Source organism: Priapulus caudatus, unplaced genomic scaffold (genome assembly GCF_000485595.1).
Source record: "Priapulus caudatus unplaced genomic scaffold, Priapulus_caudatus-5.0.1 Scaffold646, whole genome shotgun sequence".
Classification (NCBI taxonomy): Eukaryota; Metazoa; Priapulida; class Priapulimorpha; order Priapulimorphida; family Priapulidae; genus Priapulus; species Priapulus caudatus.
Window position 1 is genome coordinate 84,149 of NW_014577707.1, and position 25,905 is coordinate 110,053.

At 47.3% G+C, this 25,905-nt stretch overlaps 1 protein-coding gene across 1 annotated transcript in view; it reads right to left on the minus strand.

Moving 5' to 3' along the window:
- Positions 1–6,612: 6,612 nt before the first annotated feature.
- LOC106812421 (transient receptor potential cation channel trpm-like) overlaps positions 6,613–25,905 on the minus strand; it is a 56,696-nt gene continuing 37,403 nt past the window's right edge. The window contains exons 19-29 of the mRNA XM_014816298.1: positions 25,239–25,403; positions 20,859–21,035; positions 17,849–17,977; positions 17,511–17,626; positions 17,143–17,275; positions 14,895–15,069; positions 14,241–14,388; positions 13,790–13,980; positions 12,041–12,173; positions 11,262–11,470; positions 6,613–8,434 (exon numbers count right to left, since the gene is read on the minus strand). Coding sequence (XP_014671784.1) covers positions 6,954–8,434; positions 11,262–11,470; positions 12,041–12,173; positions 13,790–13,980; positions 14,241–14,388; positions 14,895–15,069; positions 17,143–17,275; positions 17,511–17,626; positions 17,849–17,977; positions 20,859–21,035; positions 25,239–25,403 — 3,057 coding nt within the window. The 3' untranslated portion in view covers positions 6,613–6,953. The remainder of the gene's footprint in view (positions 8,435–11,261; positions 11,471–12,040; positions 12,174–13,789; positions 13,981–14,240; positions 14,389–14,894; positions 15,070–17,142; positions 17,276–17,510; positions 17,627–17,848; positions 17,978–20,858; positions 21,036–25,238; positions 25,404–25,905) is intronic.

Below are 25,905 nucleotides of genomic sequence, written 5' to 3' on the forward strand. Positions count from 1 at the left end.
CCTTTGTTAGCTCTAGTACTATAGCCCTTCGCTCCTTCCTCCTGCGACGGAGCAAAGGGCTATACTATAGGATGAGTACGTATACGTACGTATAACCCAACCATGCAAGCTGTGTGAATAACGTCAATATACAATATTCTAACCCTAGCAATACCGTTTCTTGGAGCTAACGTACGTATGTAGTAAGTGTTACGAAAACCCAGACCCTCTCATAACTTAACGTTAACGATGAAAATAACACATTTACACAAATAATTGTAATTATAGTGATATTATATTTTATATTAATGAGTAAAATGTGTGTTTTTCATGAAAAATACATCAGAAAACTTACTTATCTACGGATCATAAACCATAATAAATGTTTACAAATGGCGTTTGTTCCCTTGTTTTGAATGTTTGTTGAGTCAAAGCAAATCAAAGCAGCCAATCAGAGGAGCCCAAAACTCTGCAATGGATATAACGTGTAGGGAAAAAAAATTCGCCCCCCGGGCCGTGGTAGTAGGCAGAGTGATATGTGACACTACCAAGCACGACCTGACGTAAAAACATGACAGTGCCACTCGACATTGTGACGCGTGACGTTATCAACCATCATAATCTGACGCAGAAACATGGCAGTGCGACTCAACATTGTGACGCGTGACGTTATCAAACGCTTCATGATATGACGCAGACACAACGGTGCCTGTCGACATGGTGACGCGTGACGTTATCAAACGTATCATGATCTGACGCAGACACGACGGTACCTGTCGACATTGTAAGCGTGACGTTGTCAAACGTATCATGACCTAAGGCAGATACACGGCGGTGCCTGTCGACATTGTGGGCGTGACGTTATCAAACGTATCATGATCTGACGCAGACACGGCGGTGCCTGTCGACATGGTGACGCGTGACGTTATCAAACGTATCATGACCTAAGGCAAAGGCATGGCGGTGCCTGTCGACATGGTGATGTTGGACGCTGCTGACGACGAGGCTTACATATGCCCGTGAACGTCAGGTAGATGAACGGATTCACTGCGCTTTCCATTGCTGCTAGAAGCACGAAGATCACGACGTATCCGGCTGCAAATGACCATAGAATATTTTAAAATGATAACCAACTCGTCCAACTAGCAACTGTTACATTATACGTCCTATTTTAACGTTCCGTTCGATGTAAGCAGACGTGAAAAAAATCGCCATTCCTACACAGCTTATGGTGCGCATGAAAAGCCGTTTGGCTTACAATAGCAAATTGACAACTCGTTAAAACCAATCTTATCAGCTCAATGTTTGCCGATGTAATTAGTGCTAACACTAAGTATTTTTTCCTAGAAAAATTCCAACGAAATCTTTACAAATATACACTTCGGGAAACACCTGGCCCAATGAGATTAACTAGTTAATTGTCATGCTCGGTGGCATTTAGGGTAGAAAGCGTCGGCGAAGCTGAGAAGTGTTGAACAGGTCTCACCCTCTTCGTTACTTTCGTACACAGTACGCTGTAGCGACATGTAGAGAACGCCGAGGAAAAATGGCGACCAGCAGATGACGTGGCACGTGACGACGGCCAGCGTCAGCATCACCGTCCTCTTCATCGCCCTGCCCATCGTGCCGTCGCAGGCCGTCGCATGGCCGCCGTTCGTGTCGCCGCGCGTCGCATTGCCGACGGCCTCGAACGTAACGCACTCGTGCATGACGCGTGGCGACTCGGTGCCGCTGTCCAGCGAGCGAGAGTTGGTGAACACGATCGACACCCGCCTGAGCGTCGAGCCGCCCTGCTCGCTCACGCGCACGCCGCGGCGGATCGTGCAGCAGATGCGACCGTAGCAGAAGAGCAATAGGGCTAGCGGGAGGACGTACACGGCGGCGGTGAACCAGAGCACGTAGGCGAGTTCTCCCCATCGATGCGCAAACACCGCCCAACAGTCAGTGACTGCGCCACCGTCGGCCGTCGGCCACGTGTGCCGCCGGAAGATGACCGCCTGCGGAATGCTGAGCAGGACCGACGTCGCGTAGGCGACGGCGACCATGGCGCGACCGTGCCGCAGCTTCCAGACGCTCTTCGTCCACGACGACGCGCCGCAGATGGCGAGGTAGCGGTCGATCGCCATGGCAACGAGCATGCACGTCGACAAGTACATCGAGTAGATCTGCGCGTATTTGATCGCCTTGCAGAGCACGTCGCCGCCGTGGAAGCGGTACGTTATCTCCCAGCCAAGCTGCGGCAGCGTCTGCAGGAAGGCGACCTGGAGGTCGGCGGCGGCAAGGTGCGCGATGAAGAACAGCATGCGCGTGAGGCGCTTGTGTCGCACGCAGACGACGAGCAGCACGAGCGCGTTGCCGACGACGCTCGTGGTGAAGAGCAGCGCCAACACGGCCACCTCGATGCGAGCCACACGCTCGTCGCGCGCTTCCTGCGGACCTGCGTCAGCGCTGCCGTTACGGGTCATGTTCACCGAATCCAGTGTCGCGATTACCGTCATGTCGAAACTAGCGTCTGTCGACACGGGACACATATACGGGGTTTACTAGCGACCCAACCGACGAGAGCTACGTAAATTGCATCCACGCGAGTGCGAAGAATCTAGTTAATGTATTCGCCGAGCGAATCAGAGCGCGACTAGTCGCAGCGACATGCGGGCCAAATTCTAGGCGGCGTGGATTAGCGGTGGCCAGATGCGAACGGTGGGACTCACGCTGGGAAAGTGATGTGGCGCGTACCGACGAGAGAGAAGCCATGCGGGCTACAGCTGCTGCCTCATAATGCGGCTTCACGCGGGAGCCTTGACTTCCGGATTCAGGTTTTATGATCTCCGAGAGCCAGATTGTTGACGGCGCTCTACTGACCCCGGACTGCTTCCGCGCGAAATCGATCTCACCTTACCGTCGATTCATCAATGCTCGTCAGCTGACCTATCAACGCATCGTGGGCGTGGAGGATGAGGTTGTGTTGGCAAGTGTGTTTGTTGAATTTCGCTCTTAACGTGATGCGCTTGTTTGTTTTTGCAGCGGGCCGTGAGTACGTGATTTACGATGCGTTGCGGCAAGAACTGCCATAATGTTTTCCGTCGCACATGTGAACTGTCACTGCCGAAAATGCACACCCTCCATGTGATGCATGCGCTAACATATGGCTTGTTTGTAATGCACTTCCACGAATATATACGTCGCCAATACTGCGCAAATGCTACCACAATAGCGGCAGCAGTAGAGGCAGCAATAACAGCAGCAGCAGCAGCAGCAGCAACAGCAGCAGTAGCAATAACAATAAGAGCAACACTAAACACGACAACGACGACGATGACAACAATACCGAGACCTAATACGACAACACACGTACTTCGTGGAATGAAACGCGCACAAAAATAGTGGGAATCGAAAAGGAGGATGCCACAGACAGATATTTTGGATTTTAGATTTTTTAACTCTTACCACGAATCGAAATCAGATCTTGTTAATGACACGTGCAGTATTGTACGTATTGTATTGTGAGAACTGTGAGTATTGTGTATTGAGTATTGTGTAAAAAAGTCCATTTCAGGTTGCACTTCTAATGAAATGGATGGTGAAAGGGCAGCTGCCTCACTCATGTTTTAGGGGAAAATAAGTCGCCCAATAACCTTAAATAACCATAACAGATCTGACAACAGAGCAAAATGATCTCTTCAGTCTAACGTTCTCCTACGTGGGGTATATTCTTCAATCGTGAAAAAAGGTGTTTCCGCGTGTTATTCCAACAAATTCCCCCCCTCATGTATGCAGGGTGCGGCTCTGATGACACGCACACCAATTCATTTAAAAATTATATGCGTTTCCACGATAAAGGTAAGATATTCCTGCCGTTCTAACGAGTGGAGGCAAAAGTAAGCATGTGTGGTATTTCTTCACAAGAACTTTATTCACAATGGACGTCTCATCGCGTAACAATTGAGTTGCGCACAATGTATAACAAGATGTTCGAAATGTAAGCCAATTACGAATAATAAATCCATCACCACCAAATCCATCGAATGAAAACAACAAGATCGACAGTGAAAGTGAAAGTCACCAACAATTTCCTAACTGGCCAAGAACCGAAACAATGCAAGTGCCAACTGAAGAGGACTCTGTCGTACGACATTTGGCACTAATGCGTATCGAGATCCCTCTAAGCTACCCCCGCCTTCCTACGTGTTAAAATGATTCTACTTTACAATGATGATCACATCTATTTACTAGACGTTCGAGTCGGAACGCAGCAGCGTTACGTGGTTGTTCACGAGTCTTGGGAGACGCTTATAAGCTGAGTATACCACACGTAATGCATAAAACGAATTTGAACTACGCGCTCTCATTTTATTTGGCATTACGTACACGGGAAACTTTCACAGGATTCATAAATATACACTGTATAGTCCGACCAGAAAATACTGTCATGATGCAACGCGTCACTTTCCGTTACTACGCAACATACTGCAATAACAGAAATAAAAAAAACTTCTGTGTAACTTACAGTAGACTTAGACTCAGTACACTTGTAGTAAATTGCAATAAAAAATAATCAAGTGTAAGTATGCCTATGGTGTCAGTATACACGCACATAGCACTTTACGGCATATATATATATCAGAAGTAGATAATAGGTAATTCCCTATTATCTACTTCTGATGTATATATATATATATCCAGCAAGATATGTGCCTTAACATAACGACGGTAGACTAAAATCTATTAATGATTGGCAGCTAACCGGCTAGCCGGCAGTTGGGAATGTCATTTTACATTGTGGTTAGTCACTTTACATCGATATTGATTAGACTGTAATTAATTAAAATTATTACAGTGAACCTATAAATTGCACCACATGAGTCGAATAAAAGCTTTGCTATTTTGCTCGTGATGAAAAATATGGCGTGATCATTTTCTATACTTCCCACAGCATCAAATACTTTTGGTAAGTTAGCTTACCACCACAAATTCCTACTAATTTCCTCTTATTCTTTAACCCACACCTCCTCTCGTGAATGCATGAGTATTACTTAATCTTACTTATATAAACTCTACACTATACTCTATATCACTATAACGCATGCCTCTCACTATGACTCCCAAACGATTTCAACATTTTTTTTCTACAATTACCCCTTCATTTTCCCGAGCGGCCAACAAAACAATTTCACATAGATATGACTCGGCAACTTTGCCATAAGCTCGCATAATACTCCAGATTAACAACTAGTGATTAAATTACGCTGATAAACAACTGCCAACATATATGTGCGCATCGTTTGTGAAACCTCCGCCAAGCGGACGAGAGAATAGGCGCCAATAGTAGCTGCAAATAACGCTGGGTGAATCACCAATGCAATTGTTCCGCTACACCTATTCGTATATTTTGATACTCAAAATCAGTCGTTTGTTACTCATGTTACTTGCTTCGGAAACCCGACGACTGGGGACAATCACGTAACGCGATACACTACACTACGATTATTATGACATTTTGTTGGTATTAGTTTGAAAGATACGAGAATTTTCTCTCTAAACCGAGGCCAATACTCTTGCCTGCAGCACGAGCCATCGCACGACGGTTGCCTACGATTATCTGTACGCAAATTCTGACCAGAATTATACAAAAGATGTAGCCTGGGTTGGAATCCAAGTGGCTAATGCACGCTCTCTACCTTCCCGAGCAATATAAGCATACAACATGCACTCACTGCACACGTTTATTCCCACTCCGCGAGTAAGTATATCTGCTTTTTTTTTTACCGTTGTTGATCTTGTAGATAAGAACAGATGATAAATAAACAAGTAAAATTTGAAACATTTTTGAGTATAGATGTCCGATACCGGTGACAAACTCTCGTGTCCGATATCCCAAGCTCTACAGTAAGGTATCTACTTTTCGTAGTTTCAGTTTATCCAGCGGGTTACATTAGGATATGAGGGTACTGTGCAAATGCACAATAACTCATTGAATCACGCAGAAGGAAGAAGTTCCCAATGCAAGTTTTCCCACTGCCTGCATAACCATCGAACTAACGGCCGACATTTAAAACTCACCAACGCATTAATAATAAGTTTAGTCGGCTGTAACACGGCAGCAATATATTAAAATCATGTGCGTACCTGACTACGAAAATAATCTTCATTCCGCATCACAGTTGTTATATTAATACATTTTCATATATATACATACTGACTTCACTCGACCTGCTGTTTGCTAATGAGTGACTGAGTGCGCACGCAGGACAAGTGACCTGCGGCTATTACATCACCGTAAAGTAATCTCTAGAAAACACCTCGGTCATGCCTCTGCTCGCTGCACTTCAAAGCAGCCAGCTTGCGGCGTTATCTATCACACACCACACATCGTGCGCGACGATTCGTTTATTGCTGAGTAACTCTTGAATAACGGAGTGCGTGCATTTTCGTTGTGCCGCAATTACCTATCCCGCAATTACACTTACAGCTCCCGACCGCTGTCCCCGCCCGTCGCGGGACGATCGGACGTGGGCGCACTGCACCGATTAAAGGCCCGTCTCCACACACGCGGCGCGGCACGGAACGCCACAGAAACGGCGCCGTTCACCCCTACTGGCAAAGTTCAAATCTATTATATCTTAAGGCGCTGTCTCCACTGACACGGCACGGCGCCAGCCCGGTTTCACGGCGACGGCGAAAGTCAAATGAGTTTGACTTTTGTCGGATGCCATGTACGGAGAAAGACAGTTGAACCAATCAATGCGATTCTTTTTTATCACGTGTTCTGCTCGCGCCACCATCAGCCAATGGAAAACAAGCACATGCATGATTTCTAATCACTGAACCCGAGTGAACACAATGCGCTCAGATACAATGCGCTAAATCACAATGCATTTTTTTTCAGCACAACGGCGCTGCGTTTTGCTGTGCCGTGCCGTGCTGCGTGTGTGGAGACATAGCTTAAAGCGTGCAATCCCGCCCATGTTGCGCCGCTAACATGACGTCTCCTTGGCCTCGCACGGCGCCTCCGAATCGAGATCTGGGGCAAACTTGACGCGCGGCGCCGTGTCCCTGCGCTGGCGTGCAATCGGCGGCACCGCGCCGTGCTTGTCGTCCTCGCCAGGGCCAGGCATCATCACGCTCGGTGCGCTGAGCGACGATGCCAGCACACCCTGCTCCCACACGCTGGCCAGCAACCGCGGCAGCTGCGCGCGCGTGTCGCTGCGCTCACCCGCGGCTCCCAACCTTTGACCTGCGCTGCCGCTGGTCTGGTGGTCATCGATGCACGACCTTTGACCTGCACCGCCGCTGGTCTGGAGGTCGTCGGCGCACGACCTTTGACCTTCGGCGCTCACACCCCCAACATTCTGGAGGTCGTCGGTGCGCAACCTTTGACGCTCGCCGCTACTAGCGCCGCTGTCGACGCGGTCTCGGGAGTCGACGACCGTGTCCGTCGTTGACTGAAGACTGGCCTGGTGCATCAGCATGCCGGCCGGCGGCCGCGAGTTGACGGTGTTGCCGCCCTGCTGGTGGAACTGGAGCAGGCCGAACTCGAGGTCGACCGTGCCGAAGTCGAACGCGACCCCGTCGTCGTCGCTGCCGGCCGCCGCCGCGTCCTCGTTTAGCTCGGTGATGTCGCTGACCGCTGACACACTGCGCACATCGTCGAGGCTCGCCGACAGGTTCTCCGAGTCGCGGTGGATGCGCCGCTGGATGAGGCCCTCGAGGATGCGGTAGTCGCGCTCCTCAGCATCCCGCAGCACCTCGGCAGCGGCGTTCCCGCCCGCCGACGCCGGCCCACCCACCGTCTCGGTGGTCGGGGCGTCGAGCGAGGGGCTCGCGGGCGGGCTCTCGGGGCTGCCGACGATGGTGAGAAGGCACGACGTGTCGATGTTGTCCGTGATGCTCGTGTAGTCGTGCCGCAGCTGGCTGAGCAGCGTCGTCACGTTCACGTTGAACGGCGTCTGCGCGCGAGCGCCCAAGCTGTCCGCGCGCACCATCGCCGCCGGGGTGGCCCCGCCCGCTGCAGCCGCGGCCGCGGCGGTTGGGATCGTCACGGACAACTCGAGCAGGTCGGCATGCGGCGGCGACTCCTGCTCGCCGTCCGCCGGCTGCTGCCTCGCCAGGCGGCGCTGCAGTAGGCTCGGCCGGCCGGGACCGCGGCGCGCCGGCACGTCCAGGTAGGGGGCGCCGGCGATCGCGCTGCGCGATCGCGCCGACACGGAGCGGCGCAGGCCGCCGCCGCCGGACGGCATTGACTGCCGGAGCGGCGTCGGAGTCTTCCCGCTCGCCGCGAGATCTGATCCGGACGACCAGGTCGCGGTCAACGTGGGCTTCTCTGCGGGCTCTTCCTGCGCTGCCCACCTCGCGCCATCTTCCTCCAGCGTCTGCTTTGCGTTGAAAGCACCGTCAGAGGCTGCGGCGACGACGTCTGCGGCATAGCGAAATCTCTCCTCATCCTCAACAGTGCGATCTAAAAATTGCAGGCAACACACTGTTACAGAGGTGCGGTGGTGGCTAAAAATTGCAGGCAACACACTGTTACAGAGGTGCGGTGGTGGCTAAAAATTGCAGGCAACACACTGTTACAGAAGGCGGTGGTGGCTAAAAGATTGACAGGCAACACTACATGTTTACAGATGTGCGGGTGGTGTGCTATAAACTGCAAGGCAGATCACACTGTATACCAGAAGTGCAGATGGTCGGCTAAAAACTGAGACAGCACACTGTTATCAGAGTGTGCGTGTGTGGGCTAAAAAATGAGGTCAGACACTATGTACAGAGTTGCACGGGGTGGCCTAAAACTGCAGGCAGCCCACTGATTACAGAGGTGGCGGTGGTGGCGAAAACTGCAGCAGCACACTGTTACAGAGGTGCGGGTGCTCGGCTAAAATGACAGGCCAGCACACTGTTACAGAGTGCGGTGGTGGCACTAAAAATCAGCAGCACACTGTTACAGAGGTGCGGTGGTCGCTAAAAATTGCAGGCAGCACACTGTTACAGAGGTTCGGTGGCTGAAAAAAAAGCAGCATACTGTTACAGAGGTGCGCTGATGGTCTAGAGGATCGCACATTTGCCTTCAGGCCGAAAGCTCTATCGTTCGAGTACGAGCGTGACTACTACCATTCCGTGATTTAGTAATCTGATGTAACCGTAATCTAACAGTACGGGGGAGGTACCACCCCTTCTCTGCTACAGCTGCTTACCATGATCTACAGGTAGGAGGTACCACCCCTTCTCTGCGACAGCTGCCTTACCATGATCTAACATGTACGAGAGAAGGTACCACACTTCCTCTGATCGCAGCTGAACTTACTCATGATCTACAGTTACTGAGGAGCGTACACCCTTCTGCTGCTACAGCTGTTTACATGATCTAACAGTCGAGGGAGGTACCACCCTTCTCTGCTACAGCTGACCCTTACTATGAATAAACGTACGAGAGGAGGTACGACCCCTTCCTCTGCCTACAGATGGCTTACATGATCTAATCAGTAACGAGGGATGTACACCCTTTCTCTTACAGCTGCTATATTTTTCCAGTGAATCTGACATACGAGGAGGGTACCACCCTTCTCTGCTACAGCTACTTCACACCAATCTACAGTAGGGGAACCAACCTTCTCTGCTACAGCTATTATCCGTGAACCTAACAGTAACGGGGGAAGTACGCACACCTTCTCGGTTACAGCTGCTTAATATTAAGACGAGTACGAGGGAATTACATCACCTTTCTCTGCTACAGCCTATCTTACCACAAATTTAACAGATACCGGAATGTACAACACCTTCTCTTGCTACACTACTTACCACAATCTAACAGTACGAGGGAAGGTACCACAACCTCTCTGCTAAGCTATTTACCACAATTAAACAGTACGAGGGAGGGTCCACACCTCTTAGCATACTGCTACTTACCGCGGGGCATATCTAAACAGTAGAGCGGAGGATACACCACCTTCTTTGCTACAAGCTAATCACCGTGATCTAACAGTACGGGAGGTACCCAACCTTCTCTGCTACAGGCTAATCTTACCAAATTACAGTAGAGGAGGTTACCACAACTTCTCTGTACAGCTACTTATCTGATCTAACAGTTAGGGGAGGTACCATTCCTTCTTTGCTACAGCTATTATACACAATCTAAAAACAGTACGAGGGATGTACAACACTCGGCTACAGCACTAATACGTTGAATTGGACAGGTACGGGATACACCAAACTTCTCTGCTACAGACGTACCGTGATCTAACTTACGGGGAGGTACTATCCACTTCTTGTAACAGTACTTTAACCGTTGATTTACAGTACGAGGGTGAGTACCTACCCCTTCTCTGCTACAGCGACTTACCATAGATCACACAGTACCAGGAGTAACACCCTCGTGCCTACAGCCTAACTTACCGATGATCTAACAGTACGGCGGAGTACAACCCTTCTCTGCTACAGCTACTTAACGCTGACTTAACAGGTATTGAAGGAGGTACCTATCCTCTCTGCTACGCTGCCTTCCACAATCCTAACAGACCTGAGGGAGTACACACACCTTACTTTGCCTACAGCCTACTGTACCGTGAATTAATTACTGCGGAAGGTACACCTCCTTCTCAGCTACAGTCTACTTTACCATGATATACAGTACGGGAGCGATACCAACTTCTTCGCTACAGTACTTACCGCTGAATCTTAACATTACGGAGGGATGTGACATACCCTTCTCTGCTAAGCTACTTTAGCCTGATCTAAACAGGTTACGGAGGGGAGGTACCACACCTCTCTGCATACAAGCTACTGACCGTGAAGCTAACAAGAATGAACACCACAATTCTACGGGGAGGTATCCACCCTTCTTGCCTACAGGATCTTGACCAAATGATCTAACAGCTACGGGGAGTACACCCCTTTCTTTGTACAGCTACTTTACATATCTAACAGTACGGGGGAGGTACCACCCCTTCTCTGCTACAGCTACTTACCATGATCTAACAGTACGGGGGAGGTACCACCCCTTCTCTGCTACAGCTACTTACCACAATCTAACAGTACGAGGGAGGTACCACCCCTTCTCTGCTACAGCTACTTACCACAATCTAACAGTACGAGGGAGGTACCACCCCTTCTCTGCTACAGCTACTTACCATGATCTAACAGTACGAGGGAGGTACCACACCTTCTCTGCTACAGCTACTTACCGTGACCTGACAGTACGGGGGAGGTACCACCCCTTCTCTGCTACAGCTACTTACCGTGATCTAACAGTACGGGGGAGGTACCACCCCTTCTCTGCTACAGCTGCTTACCGTGATCTAACAGTACGGGGGAGGTGCATGCGGAGATCCTCTCCGTCATGTAGGTGTTCATAAAGCGGTGGATGCAGGCGAGCGAGTTGTTTGTCGTCATCGACAGCTCCTCGAGCTTCGACAGCCGATAATCGATCGTCTGCATCGTCAGCTTGATCGATCCCTCGCGATTGCCCATGTCCAACACGCGCGCACTCATGTTCTCAACCCTATGGAGGCAGGAAAGCACCGCGTCATCATCAATGGCATGCATGCGTGCATCCACACGTGCATCCCTACTTGTATACCAATATGTAATCATCACCTTGTGTACTTATTAAGAACCAATGCATGTGTAATAGGTGATTTAACATTAATTATCTGCACGTTAAAGTCTACCATTCCTTATAATAATAATTTATTAGAGAAAACCATGACATCAAAGCAAAACAAATAAATCCCTCTTCCCCAGAAATGGCATTTAATCACCACGTTTACCAATCTATTCGAGTTAATTAGACCAATTCATCTTTAACGCAGTGGCGTAAGGTTTCATACATCAAAGGAATTGATTACATGCCAGACTAGGTAAGACTGGCTGTTAAGAAACGCTGATAGCAGTGTAAGACGAATTTAATGGTAAGAGATATCGATTATTTGTGTTTTTTGCACTGTAGAGCCTAAAGAGAAAAGCTATAATCAATGTGCACAGTTAGTTAGTTGGATTGACATACCATTAATGCAGAATAGAGTATCTAAACTGCTGCTCTGCGTGTCATGACAACGATTCAATCACTTACCTTTCATTAATGAGACCTATCCGCTCTTCCTGTGAGTTGAGCTGACTCATTGCTCTCTCACGGAACAGGTCTTCCAAACACTCCTCCTCAAAGTCGTGTACCTTCTCCACATCTTCCTCATCAAGAAATAGCTCTGCAATGGCGCAAATGTTTCTTTCAGCGAAATGCAAGACATTTTATATCTAGTTCAATTAGGAGATAAGAATTCGCAAGGATATAAAGAAGAGGTCTGAACGGTAGGATACTATCAGGAACACGCAATATTAACACTGATATTGTTCCTACTATGTACTCCCAATGCTATGATTAAAATAAATCCAGTATGTATAATTTATTCAACATTAAAATGTATAACCACAGATCTATTCCGATTGAAGGGCTTCTATTTGCAATTTATTTGTAAATGAAAGTGTCAATGACACTGCAGCTCACCACAAAAAAGGACACAAATGAGTGAGTGAGAAGAAGTCAGTTTTAATTGAGCAACCATCGACGTACATTATAGAAACAAAGAGTATATATGGGAGAACTCCCATTATATACTCTTGATAATTATGTGTAATTTTTTATGTGAAAATAAATGTTTGAGATGTGAGTCTGAGATGTGGGCGAGTGATGGTGTTACACCTAAATGATCGCCATTTAACGTTTTTATAATATTCAGATTTAGGCACTGCCTAAAAGCGGCCCGATGTGTAACGTGTAAGATTGAGAGGATATGCTTATTTCACGTAGCTGCTATATACCACGTGACAATGGTGTTTCCCTGCCCATAACACAACTGTTCAAAGGTTAATTGGTTGCATGGAAGTGTTTACTTCATATGAGTTTTTCTAGGCAGTAGCACACGGTTGCCATCTGTATATCGCAATAATAATTTATAAACCAAAATGAATCACAATTTGTGACGGTAGATGGCGCTATACCCGCTTTGATGTTTCTTAGCGATGGCGTTCGAAATAAATAGGTTATGCTGCGTTCCGACATGTTTTGTAAAACTTTACTCTAATATAGACGTTTTATCGGCAGGGTGGAGAGGAAATACCAATTTTGCATTAAAGATATTGTCAATGAAATCTTGTAAAATGAACCAGACGAGTGTGACACCACAGACTGTTATCTGCGTGTCTATAACATAATATGCAATATAATTGCCAAAACCTACCTAATTTGCATAATATTTTTTTAAATATCAAAACCCCTGGCCCTTATTCATTCACATACCAAAAAAGAGCAAAATCCGTTGAACCTGAACTGACCAATGGCAATTCCCATTTTTGCCAAAATATTGCCGTGGCTCGAAAGTACGTCGACTGGCGTGCTCCAAAATAGGACGTTCAATATGGGAGCATAGCAGTAACAACTATACCCAATTTCAAACATGTGGGTCAAACAGTTCCTGAGTTATCGTTGACCGTAGCCAAATGTTGACGGAAAGACGGACTGACAGACGTACGACGGACGACGACCCATGGCAATAGCTCATCTTGACGATGTCAGGGTGAGCTAAAAATCACGAATGGTTTTTAATAATGACTAATTAAACCTACTTATAATTAAACCCATGTGAATACACGTTGATGATCAAACTTGTTGGAATTCAATGGTTTTCCGTGTAGAATGTTAAGGATGATGCAGTCAGGTGAGTGATCATCAGTGACGGCCACGTTTATTGCTTAATTTCGCTTTTAATGTATTTATTAATTCAATGCACACTGTGCGCATTACAGGTGCTATTCCAGCACATACTTAGGCTACAGTCGAATGCTGTCTTCTGTCCCTTATAGCGTCGGTTGCAGTACTTGACGAGCTGGTACATGTGGCAGAGTATGATGAGAGGGGGCGCCAGCACTGGCCGTTGTTCATACTCGAGGATCACGCTGTAGCGCTGAAACTTCCACACTTGCTGTGCAACAGCATTCACCTTTGTGAAGGTTGAACTGCAATGGCACAGATTATGTCATCAGACATCAAAGAAAAGCATGAAAGAGCCACCAACACTGAATCTACAACACTGATCAACATACACTTTGGATCTCAAGCAGAGCACCAATCTGTCTCATTTCTACGTATAAATAAGTTGGGCAAATTACGCAGACGTCAAAAAATAAGAATTTCACTGGTTGATTAATAAAATAAATTTTGATTATTTTTTACAATTAATTAGAAAACAATTGTGCAGAAGGTTCGGGTCACTCACTTGAACCGGGCAATGAGTAGGTTGACTAGAAGCACGTTGGTCACTAGGAGGTAGGTGGCCATCACTGCAGGAACGATCCACTGACCGGGGACACACGACGGAAGAGGCCGCCCATCCTCTCCTAGTGTGCCCTCCTCTCCACACTCAGCTGCAAGCAGAGGCACAGAATTATGTCAGTATTGGTCGTGTACTCTCAAACATGTACATAAGGGTCACTTGAACATGTTGAAGGAAATCAGGAAAAGCCTTCGAAGAGTATCATGTATAGGGAAAACCTTTCTATAGAGGTGGCTTCACTACGTGATTGCTATGCTAGGGAAACGTCGAAATCGTCCTATATAGACAGGTGTCTATTCTTTAGATGTGACTAATAGCACAGATTTGACTATAGGGAGAATGAGTGGTGACGTAGAACGTTTCGAATGTACTAAAAACACAACTGATTAACAACTCAAAAGGAATATTTACCTAAAACGTTTCGAGGACAGCATCTAAATACACAGTCAATGTATGTATCGCTGAGGCTAACATGCAACTGGTAAGAAGGGCCAAGGAGTATGAGAAATGGGGCATCGAAGAAACACAGGCGATAACAGTATTATGTGCTAACAGTGAATCCCGGGTTGAGAACGAGCGAGTGAATAGTAGACGTACGGTTGATGTCGCCAGCAAACACCTCCCCGTAGATCATCCAGTAAGGCTGGTAGAAGACGTCGCGTGCGAGCGTCCAGCTCGGCGGCGAGTCCGGATATCTGATCGCCTGCCTCACGACGCCAAAGCTCATCAGCACGACGCACATGATGACGACGAACACGCACATGTCCACTACCTGTGCAACAACATACAACATGTAATACGCACATGTGCACTACCTGCGCAACAACATACAACATGTAACACACACATGTCCACTACTTGCGCAACAACATACAACATGTAACACACACATGTCCACTACCTGCGCAACAACATACAACATATAATACGCACATGTCCACTACCTGCGCAACAACATACAACATGTAATACGCACATGTGCACTACCTGCGCAACAACATACAACATGTATACGCACATGTCTGCTGCCTGTGCAAAAACATACAACATGTGGTACGTACATGTCCACTACCTGCGCAACAACATACAACATGTAATACACACATGTCCACTACCTGCGCAACAACATACAACATGTAATACGCACATGTCTGCTGCCTGTGCAACAACATACAACATGTAATACGCACATGTCTGCTGCCTGTGCAACAACATACAACATGTGGTACGTACATGTCCACTACCTGCGAAACAACATACAACATGTAATACGCACATGTCCACTACCTGCGTGACATGTGCGTATTACATGTTGTATGTTGTTTATGTTGTTGCACAGGCAGCAGACATGTGCGTATTACATGTTGTATGTTGTTGCGCAGGTAGTGGACATGTTCGTACCACATGTTGTATGTTGTTGCACAGGCAGCAGACATGTGCGTATTACATGTTGTATGTTGTTGCACAGGTAGTGGACATGTGCGTATTACATGTTGTATGTTGTTGCGCAGGTAGTGGACATGTGCGTATTACATGTTGTATGTTGTTGCGCAGGTAGTGGACATGTGTGTGTTACATGTTGTATGTTGTTGCGCAGGTAGTGGACATGTACGTACCACATGTTGTATGTTGTTGCACAGGCAGCAGACATGTGCGTATTACATGTTGTATGTTGTTGCGCAAGTAGTGGACATGTGCGTATTACATGTTGTATGATGTTGCGCAGGTAGTGGACATGTGTGTGTTACATGTTGTATGTTGTTGCACAGGCAGCAGACATGTGCGTATTACATGTTGTATGTTGTTGCGCAGGTAGTGGACATGTGCGTATTACATGTTGTATGTTGTTGCGCTGGTAGTGGACATGTGTGTGTTACATGTTGTATGTTGTTGCGCAGGTAGTGTGTACGTACCACATGTTGTATGTTGTTGCCCAGGCAGCAGACATGTGTGTATTACATGTTGTGTCTGCTACCTGCGCAACAACATACAACATGTAATACACACATGTCTGCTGCCTGCGCAACAACATACAACATGTAATACGCACATGTCTGCTGCCTGTGCAACAACATACAAGATGTGGTACGTACATGTCTGCTGCCTGTGCAACAACATACGCCACCTGCACAACAATATACAACATGTAATACGTATATGGCTACTACCTGTGCAACTATATACAGTGTTAAAAACGTGATGCACGCACGTGATGCATGCTTTACAGCCACTAGTGCAGCAACGTTTCAACACGTGATGTGTACACATCTGCCACCAGTACAGCAACACTTCAACACGTGATGTGTACATGTCTGCCACCAGTGCAGCAACACTTCAACACGTGATGTGTACGTCTGCCACCAGCGCAACAGCAGCAACACTTCAACACGTGATGTGTACATGTCTGCCTCCAGTGCAGTAACACTTCAACACGTGATGTGCGCATGTCTGCCACCAGTGCAGTAACACTTCAACACGTGATGTGTACGTCTGCCACCAGCGCTGCAGCAACACTTCAACACGTGATGTGCGCATGTCTGCCACCAGTGCAGTAACACTTCAACACGTGATGTGCGCATGTCTGCCACCAGTGTAGTAACACTTCAACACGTGATGTGCGCATGTCTGCCACCAGTGCAGTAACACTTCAACACGTGATGCAAGCATTATCAGCGTGATTCAACTGTTATATTATTTCAACTGCTATATTGTGTCACTCCATGTTAGATTAATTTGCTGAAGCCAGTGTCACTACATGTGAATTTTGAAATTAAGTCAGTTCTTTGATGACGAAAAGACGTTACAATTGCTGCCAATTACAATACCAACACAAATGCCAGCTCACCATTTTTCCTATCATTGTCACGTAAGGTCCCAAGTACTTGTTGATATTAAATATGTCCAGGATGCGAATATACCAGAAACCAACATTAAGACAATATATAACGCGGCCAGTAGTGTGTGTACTCGGATCCACTCTGAAAATACACAAAGCAAAAATGCTACCGGTAGAACATTCTTACAGCGACAACGAATCACGTGAACATAGATCACATGGAAAATAGGAAATTGCAAATTTCTGATATTTAAAACAGTATTAGCATTTAATTACACTCATGTAAATAGGTTTAATATTTAATAGTGATAATAATTTGGATGTTGATAATGTAATAGATTATAGCAATAGTTTGATTGACAGTTTAAGAACCTTACCGTAAACCGACGCCAATTGTAAATAATACCACAGCTAGACAGTCGAATATATTCCACTTTGAAATCAACCATACCCGTATTTTCTGAGCAAAATTTGTTGGCTCTGATTGGATTATCTACAGAAAAACAAGAAGTAGATTATAACATATGCCACAAACAATTTTACAAGTCAAAAACATACTACAATGAGTATATTTAAAACACCTGCATACATTAAATTCAGTTCTGTATTTGTTCGTGCATGTGTTTCGCTGGCATTACTATAGTGGAACTCTATGCCTCGTATGATACTGTAGAAAATGTCCGATGAAAATGCAAGTGTATTTCTGGATCATCACCTCTCTAATCTTTTCCAGACTGAGTGTCCACACATAGGCCATGACGTAGTATTCTAGCCAAGACGGGTCTGGCTCCATGCGCACCAGCACCGTGTAGTTAAACATAACCATGAAAATGAGATATGCAAACTGCAAAAAAACGAACACAGCCATTGCTGTAAAATTGGTATTTGCCGAAAGATACACACCAGGCCATCACGCACGAACAGCATTAGTTGCTGTTAGAATGATGCAAACGGCTGCACGCAATAACCAGAGGTACACAACCTTTAAACTAGACAGAGGGCACTCACAGAAAGTGCATACCTCCGCGAGCGTGTAACATGTATGTGTATAACAGCTGGCTCGCTGCTGGCTGCTGCTGGCTGCTGCTGACTGAATGCCCTAAGGCGAGCTGCTGCTGAATCGATCACGCGAACACTAGTGGCTACACACACACACACAAAGGCGAGCTGCTGCTGAATCGATTGCGCGAACACTAGTGGCTACACACACACACGAACAGACACACGCGAGCGATTGCATGACCTCCCTGCAACTCCGTTGCGCGGAGGTAACAACCATCAAGAAACAGAGGTCGTGTGATATAATGCCAGGCAATATTGATGCTGGGCCAAAGTGATGTCCTCCTTTCGTTTTGCCCCCCCCTCCTCACCTGCCTCTTACAATGTCCATTTCTTTCTACACTCCTAGCTACTTCTTCTGCATGGTCCCCACCCGCCTTTGTATACCCTAGCTTTCACATTTTTTCCCAGCTCTCTTTCTCATTTACGACTCCCTCCCCTAGCCTCTGCCCCTCTTCTCTTCCTCTTTCCATCCCTCCCTCTTCTCTCTTTCACTTTCTGTTCTTCCTAATCCCTCTACACACCCATTTCCCATGAGGCCGAAAAGGTCTAATAACAACAGACGACACAAGTAAGGACAGCAAGAGTTACTATACATAAGTGCCTTAACATGCTTGCTGTGACGAACATAAGTTACTATACAATCAACGACAACTCACTCGCGAACTAAAGTAACCTACACTAGAAAAAACTAAACTAAGGAACTAAACTAAGAAACTAAAGTAACCAGGCTTCACCTCAGCGTTGTGTGTGTTGCTCACACTCACCGTGTATATCCAGAGAGACATGATACCAGATTGCGTGGCACAGCTTTGCTGTTGATCCTGAGCGTTGCGCGCGGATAAGACGCGCAGTTCCGCGGGATATGCGCACGCGACCGCGGGGATGTTCAAGTATGAAGCATTGTCCGCAGTGGAGACGTGCGCCAAATTCGAGGCCCGGCGCACGTACGTCTCCACAGTGGTCAGCGGATGGTCTGTAGTTTTAGATAACACTGAAGACTTAGTTTGTTCTAAATAAGAACTATCGACAGCTAAATAAGAACTATCGACAGCTAAATAAGAGTAATATACAGACCTTTGAATTTCTTGACAGTCAGTCAAAGGGCTTATTGCGGGTCCATTATGCAGAGCTTCCAATTGAAATGGCCCATGAAATTGTCAAGTGGAATTGTGTTTTTCGGAACCCCAAAGAAAATGTCTCCCTCTTACATGCACCCCCTCCCTGATCAATCACGCATTCAGGCGTAAACAATAACAGAGATGAAATTGTGTTGAGTTTGTGGCTCTTGACGCACGTGCATTGGCGTACAAGACTGTTGAAAGCACAGGCCCTTGGAACGTCTCAATACAAATAAATATTCACACAATTTTTCACAATGATCGACCGCCTGTGTACAAAATAGGTGAACGTGTGTGATACATATACAGTTAGTACTTACTGTGACATATCCGTGAAGAACTGACACCACTAAATTGGTAAAATGTTCCATGCACCTTAAGAAATGCTGAGAAATTACGAGGTTATCATCGCAGAACTCCCGAACACCGTACGTCACAAAGCTATATGTAAACAAACACACGTGTTGCGAGGTGCCTGCCTCTGATATCCATTTCGAGGCCCGCTAAGCCAAGCATAAAGCGCATGGTGCAAGACGTCACACACACAGCTAGTACGTTCATTGCCTAAAACAATCGAGTAGCGCGATTAGGGATTTTCGGAATTATTTAATTTGAAGAAAAACTTCAATGTTCAATGAATGACGCACTCATTCACTTGCGACAGCGAGTGAAAATGCCGAAAATTTTCCACTTCGATGCGAAATGCATCGGCCGGGCATTTCATTATTTACGAAAAGTAAACAGGCTGGCGAAAGACAGTAGGTACAGTAACAGGTCACGTCGATGACGCCCCATTCATGCCCATCAACGGAGAAGGCGGGGGGGTGCTTATTCTGATTACGGAGATGCGAAAATGCGATAGAAGGACGTAGCGCAGTGCGCTAAACAGCGTGTTATTTTCGTATTTGTGCCAAACTCTATAGTAGGAAACCGTTCTAACATAGCAGAATGCCCTAGTTCCTGAGATTGGCGATTTGGTGGTCCAATGGGTCCCCACCTATAAAAATATAAAAGACTTGGTGTGGCATAGGCTGTGCATTGGAAGAACACAAAGTGTCAATCTCGCGCGCCTCGTCCATCATGGCGCGCATTCAGCGTCAGAAAGCAGTGTACATCACTCGCGTATTGCTCACACTCACGTACGTGTACATCCACAGACTTGTACATCATTGGCTATTGCTCACACTCACACGTGTACATCCAGAACTTGTACATCATGCGTAATTGCTGTCACACTGAACGACCGTCGTACATCCAAAGCCTTGTACATCATTGCGTAATTGCTCACTACTCAACACGTGTACATCCCAGACTTGTACATCCAATCCGGCGTATTGGCTCACACTCACCGTGTACATCCAGAATCATTGTACCATCATGGCGTATTGCTCACACTTCACCGTGTAGCATTCCACGAACGTTGTACATCATGCTATTCGCTCACAGACTCCACCGTGTACATCCAGAACTTGTACATCATGCGTATTGCTCACACTCACCGTGTACATCCAGAACTTGTACATCATGCGTATTGCTCACACTCACCGTGTACATCCAGAACTTGGTGATGGGCGACGTGTAGAACTCGTGCACCTTCTTGCCGAGCCGCAGCGGCGTTGGCTTCTTCTCCGTCAGCGTCTCGCTGAACCTGCACTCGTCGTGCGCCGACGTCTCGGGCGTCGCCACGCTGCTCAGTACAGTCTTCTCTGAGATGACTCCCTCCTGCCGACGAACGACAACGCGTAAGAGCCAACGACAGCGCGTTAGACCCGACGACAGCGCGTTAGAGCCGACGACAGCGCGTTAGAGCCGACGACAATGCGTTAGACCCGACGACAGCGCGTTAGAGCCGACGACAATGCGTTAGACTCGAAGACGACGACGCAGCTTCATGTGACGACGCATTAGACTCGACAACGACGACGCAGCTTCACGCGACGACGCGTTAGCGCCGACAACGACGACGCAGCTTCACGCGACGACGCGTTAGCGCCGACAACAACGACGCAGCTTCACGCGACGACGCGTTAGCGGCCCGACAAGCGATGACGCATGCTACACGGCGACGACGTGTTCACGCGCGACAAGCCGATGACGCATGCTCACTGCGACCACGCGTTAGCTCGCCGACAACCGATTGACCTCAGCTTCACGCACGACCGTTAGCGGCCGACAAGGGAACGATGAGCGGCAGCTTCACTGCGACGACGCGCATAAGCGCCGACAACTGACGGGAGCGTCAGCTCACGCGACGGACGCGTAGCGCGCGGACGAGACGGATGCCCGCAGCGTTCACGCAACGACGCCGTAGCGCGACAAACGACCCAGCAGCTCCACGCGTACGACGCGGTTAGCGCTGCGACACACAACGGACGCAGCTTCAGCGCGACGACGCGTTAGCGCCGACAACCGATGACGCAGCTTACGCGACGACCGCGTTAGCTGCCGACGAACGGACCGCGGGCAGCTCATCCGTCGGGGAGGCGAGCGTGTTAGCGGCGCGAACTCAACGACGCAGCTTCACGCGACGACGTATACTGCGCGCCGACCAACACGACGCAGCTTCCGCGACGTACGCGTTAGAGCGACAACGATGACGCCGCTCTCACCGCGACAGACGCCGTAGCGCCGACCACGAGACGCAGCTCACGCGGACGACGCTGTTAGCTGCGCGACTAACGGATGACGCCGCTCTCATTCGAGCGACGCGTTAGCGCCGACAACTAAGCGCCGCAGCTTCACGCTACGACAAGCGTTACGCCGACAAACAAACGACGTCAGCTTCACGCCGACGACTGCGTTAGCGCGCGACTAACCAACGACGGGCATGCTTCACGCAATCATACGCGTTAGCGCCGACAACGAGAGACGCCGCTTCACGGACGGACGACGTGTTAGCGCCGACAACAACGACGCAGCTTCACGCGACAACGCGTTAGCGCCGACAACAACGACGCAGCTTTCACGCGACAAGCGGTTAGCCGACCACAACGATGACGCAGGCTTCACGCGACGAACGCGTTAGCCGCCGACCATAGATGACGCAGCTTCACGGCGTACGGGACGCGTTAGCGCCCGCGACAAAGCCGGTATGACGCTAGCTTCCAGCGACGAAACGCGTTAGGCCGACAACGCTGACCAGCTTCACGCGACGACGCTCTAGCTGCCGACAACTGGATGACGCAGCTTCACGCGACGACGCGTTTAGCGCCGTTACAAACCGATGCCGCAGCTTCACAGCGAACGACGTTTAAGCGCCGATCAACGAACCGGCAGCTAGCCTCACGCGACGACGCGTTAGGCAGCCGACGACAACGCAGCTTCACGCGACGACGCGTTAGCGCCGACGACAACGCAGCTTCACGCGACGACGCGGTCAACCACAAACACTGATCCGTGGAGATCAGCGAGAATTTCAACCCCGCCAGGGAGCACACACAACCCCACCCCCCAGAAGGCGCATACCATGCAAACACTCAGTAGACAGTATCCCACCCCTCGAGGATAGAACACACCTGTCAACTGCACATGTGTAAGTGAATCGTAGCACGGGCTATTCTCATCCATCATGTCTATTCCTGAAATCACCTGTCGCCCTATCTTCGCTTAGCAGATCACATAATCACGTGAATGTGCAGTGAAACGGCCATAACTGCCACAAACGTGTATTACCTATACCTTACAGTTATGGTGGGGAAGATAAATATGTAGACAGTGCTCAGAATACGTTACGAGATGAGGGACTGAGTTCGGCCTAGAGTATATATATGGCCTAGAGTGCCATATTATTAATTTCACATGGTGACATACTGGTTTCTACCTACTATTCTGCAGATAAAATCAACGTTCATTTAGATGAAAGATATTTCGTATTAAAGGGGTATCAACCAAAGTTAACTCCTCTAAGCAGAAGATATCCATAAACCTACAATATTCAGGTCGAAGAAATGCAAAACTGAATAAGCAAACGAAACCGGAATCAAACAGGCAGATAGGAGAAATCATGCACTACTAGTTTTCGCTTCCACACGGTTACACAGCCACACGGAAGCAGTTAATGCCAACGAACAAGTGGGATGGCATTTGACGGCCGCGTCTAAAACGCACCAGCTTAAACTAAGAATCAACGGAAAAAATATTCAGTCGGCAAAAGATGATGATAATACGTCGGCACAAACATCCGCAGTACTAGCTGTTGAAGGATGTATGTCTTTTTAACCCTGTACGCGAAGCGAATATGACGAGTCAGCTATAAAAAAACATGCACGGCTTTAGGTATGCAGCTATTCATAATTACGTGTATACATCCTAAACACGCCTGACTACCACAAAGCTCAGCAACAAACCATGGGCAGAAACAGGAGGGTCCCCTTGCAAATCATACCACTTCACAACCATGAGTGGAAACTACTAGACTCACTCCATACAAGACTGAAACTCTGATACAAACGCCAACAGCCAAACCTCGCTGTAGGGGAGAGAAGAATTTTGACATGTCTTGAGTATATATACATTCTTAAGAATGCCACCTTTTTTTTTCACACTAGCCCACCTGTGCCCCCGCCCATGGGCTGTTCTAGCACTGCTTTTAACATTAGCGCTGGGGAAATCTGCCAAACACTCACACCGATACACACAGCAAATTCAACTCGCCTTCTTGTGACCATGGGAGTGAAATGTGGAAGCTACGCCCGCATTAGACGGGTTAGCTTCTGTATTTTTCCACTCCCATCCACCACTGTTGTCCTGCAACTGACTACTGGCTGACTGCAAAACGACAAATACACATGGGCGAGGCAATCACCATACCATCGCTGCTATAGAAACAGCGAGGCAGCAAGTGAGGACCTGTCATCGACATCTCGTTATTTCACCGGTAACTACACGCCGAGTTCTTTTTCTCCTTCTGACGAATTTGTCACGGATTTCTAAGACAAGAATTGAATGTAAAAACCGAAAATATCATTATTTTGCTACTTGTTAATAAAATCTATACACTCGTTGTCTTTTGTGCATGAATGTTAAAAATATCAACAGTAATTTGCTACTTTCTTGAATTTAAGGAGAAATTATGTACATGGAATCCTTGTAGGAGGCATTTTGACATGAGAAAGGTAATACCCTAACCCTAATGGTATACCTATTAGTAAACTAGTTTTTGTGTTATAATTCAATGAGTTGACTACGTCAGTTAACTACTTTAACCAAGCGAAATCAGGTACCGCACTAACCTGCACTTACTGACCATGCATATACACATATATGTGACAACAGGAAATAAACTGACACGACTGAACTTCCAAACATGCTACATAAAACATGAACAGATATAAGCGATTATTAAAAATCTGCATTGGCAGATTTGTGACATTTGTGTGCATTGCCCAAAAAACGCACGATTCAATGTGTAATTGCTAATTGTTAATTAATTAAAACGTTATTTTTATTCACTCCTGAACATATGTATAAAACTCTACATACACATGTTCCTGCGTATATTACATTTCCATCTACGTAAGTAAGCAGCCTTAGTAACTCATCAATAAATATTTAGGATATCTCCGTAGCATAAATTAATATTCAAATTCAGAAATGATTAGCAAGAAAAATGTGTAGACATAAACAAATTATGTACTCCCTTAATATACTCATCACCCTCTTATTTTATCTTCCTCTTTTTACAGCTAAATTTGATTAACAAACTTTTTTCTTCACTAATCAACTCATTAAGAGATTTTTAGTCTGCTATCATTTTTATTGTCCCATATTATAAACATTATTAACTCAGTACAATTAGAACGTTATCTCACTTATTAATTTTTACAGTTCATCACTAATGCCATTCTATCCGGCAGTGAGTGCTTGCGATTTCTTCCCAAATCCAGGCAGCACACTAACCACACTTCTCTCATTATCGACACCTACTTCATCCATCAGGTCCTCTGGGTTTTGGCTGCTCGCCTCAGAGGAAGTAGAGTCCTCCTCCAGCTCCAGGTGCTCCTCCTCTGTCTGTGGCATCAGCTGCAGCTCCTCTCTTGTCTTGAACTCGAGCATGAGGATTGTGGGAGGCATGAGCAGTCCCAGCACGACCTGTACCACAAGAGTTGAAGAGACCCCATTAGCACAACCATTACCAATGCGTCCTACATTCTTGTCACAAGCGCACGTTAAGCCTAGCACAGACTTGCAACTTTTTCATGTGACTGGGCTGCCGATCAGCCGAGTCACATGAGAAATCGCTAGGTCTGCGGGAACGTGCAACTGCGATTCTGGTCGCTTGCATTGTTTGATTTTCAGCAACTCGTCGCTCCGAAATCGGTGCCGGGTAGCTCTAGTACTATAGCCCGCGTACAGTTGCCGCAGGGCTATAGAACATTCTATTACGAATGCTAGGGACCAACCCGCTGGTGGTGACTGGCACTGCTGCAGCACCACCAAAAATTGCCATTTGAAGTTCGTAAATATAATGTTCGTTCACAAGAAATACTGCAAGCAGACCATTTCAACGATAGTTAGAGGTTAAATTTTAGTAGCTGATATAACTTAAAGGAACAGTAGCCTCTAGGTTCTAGGGTTATTTTCAGCTAATTTA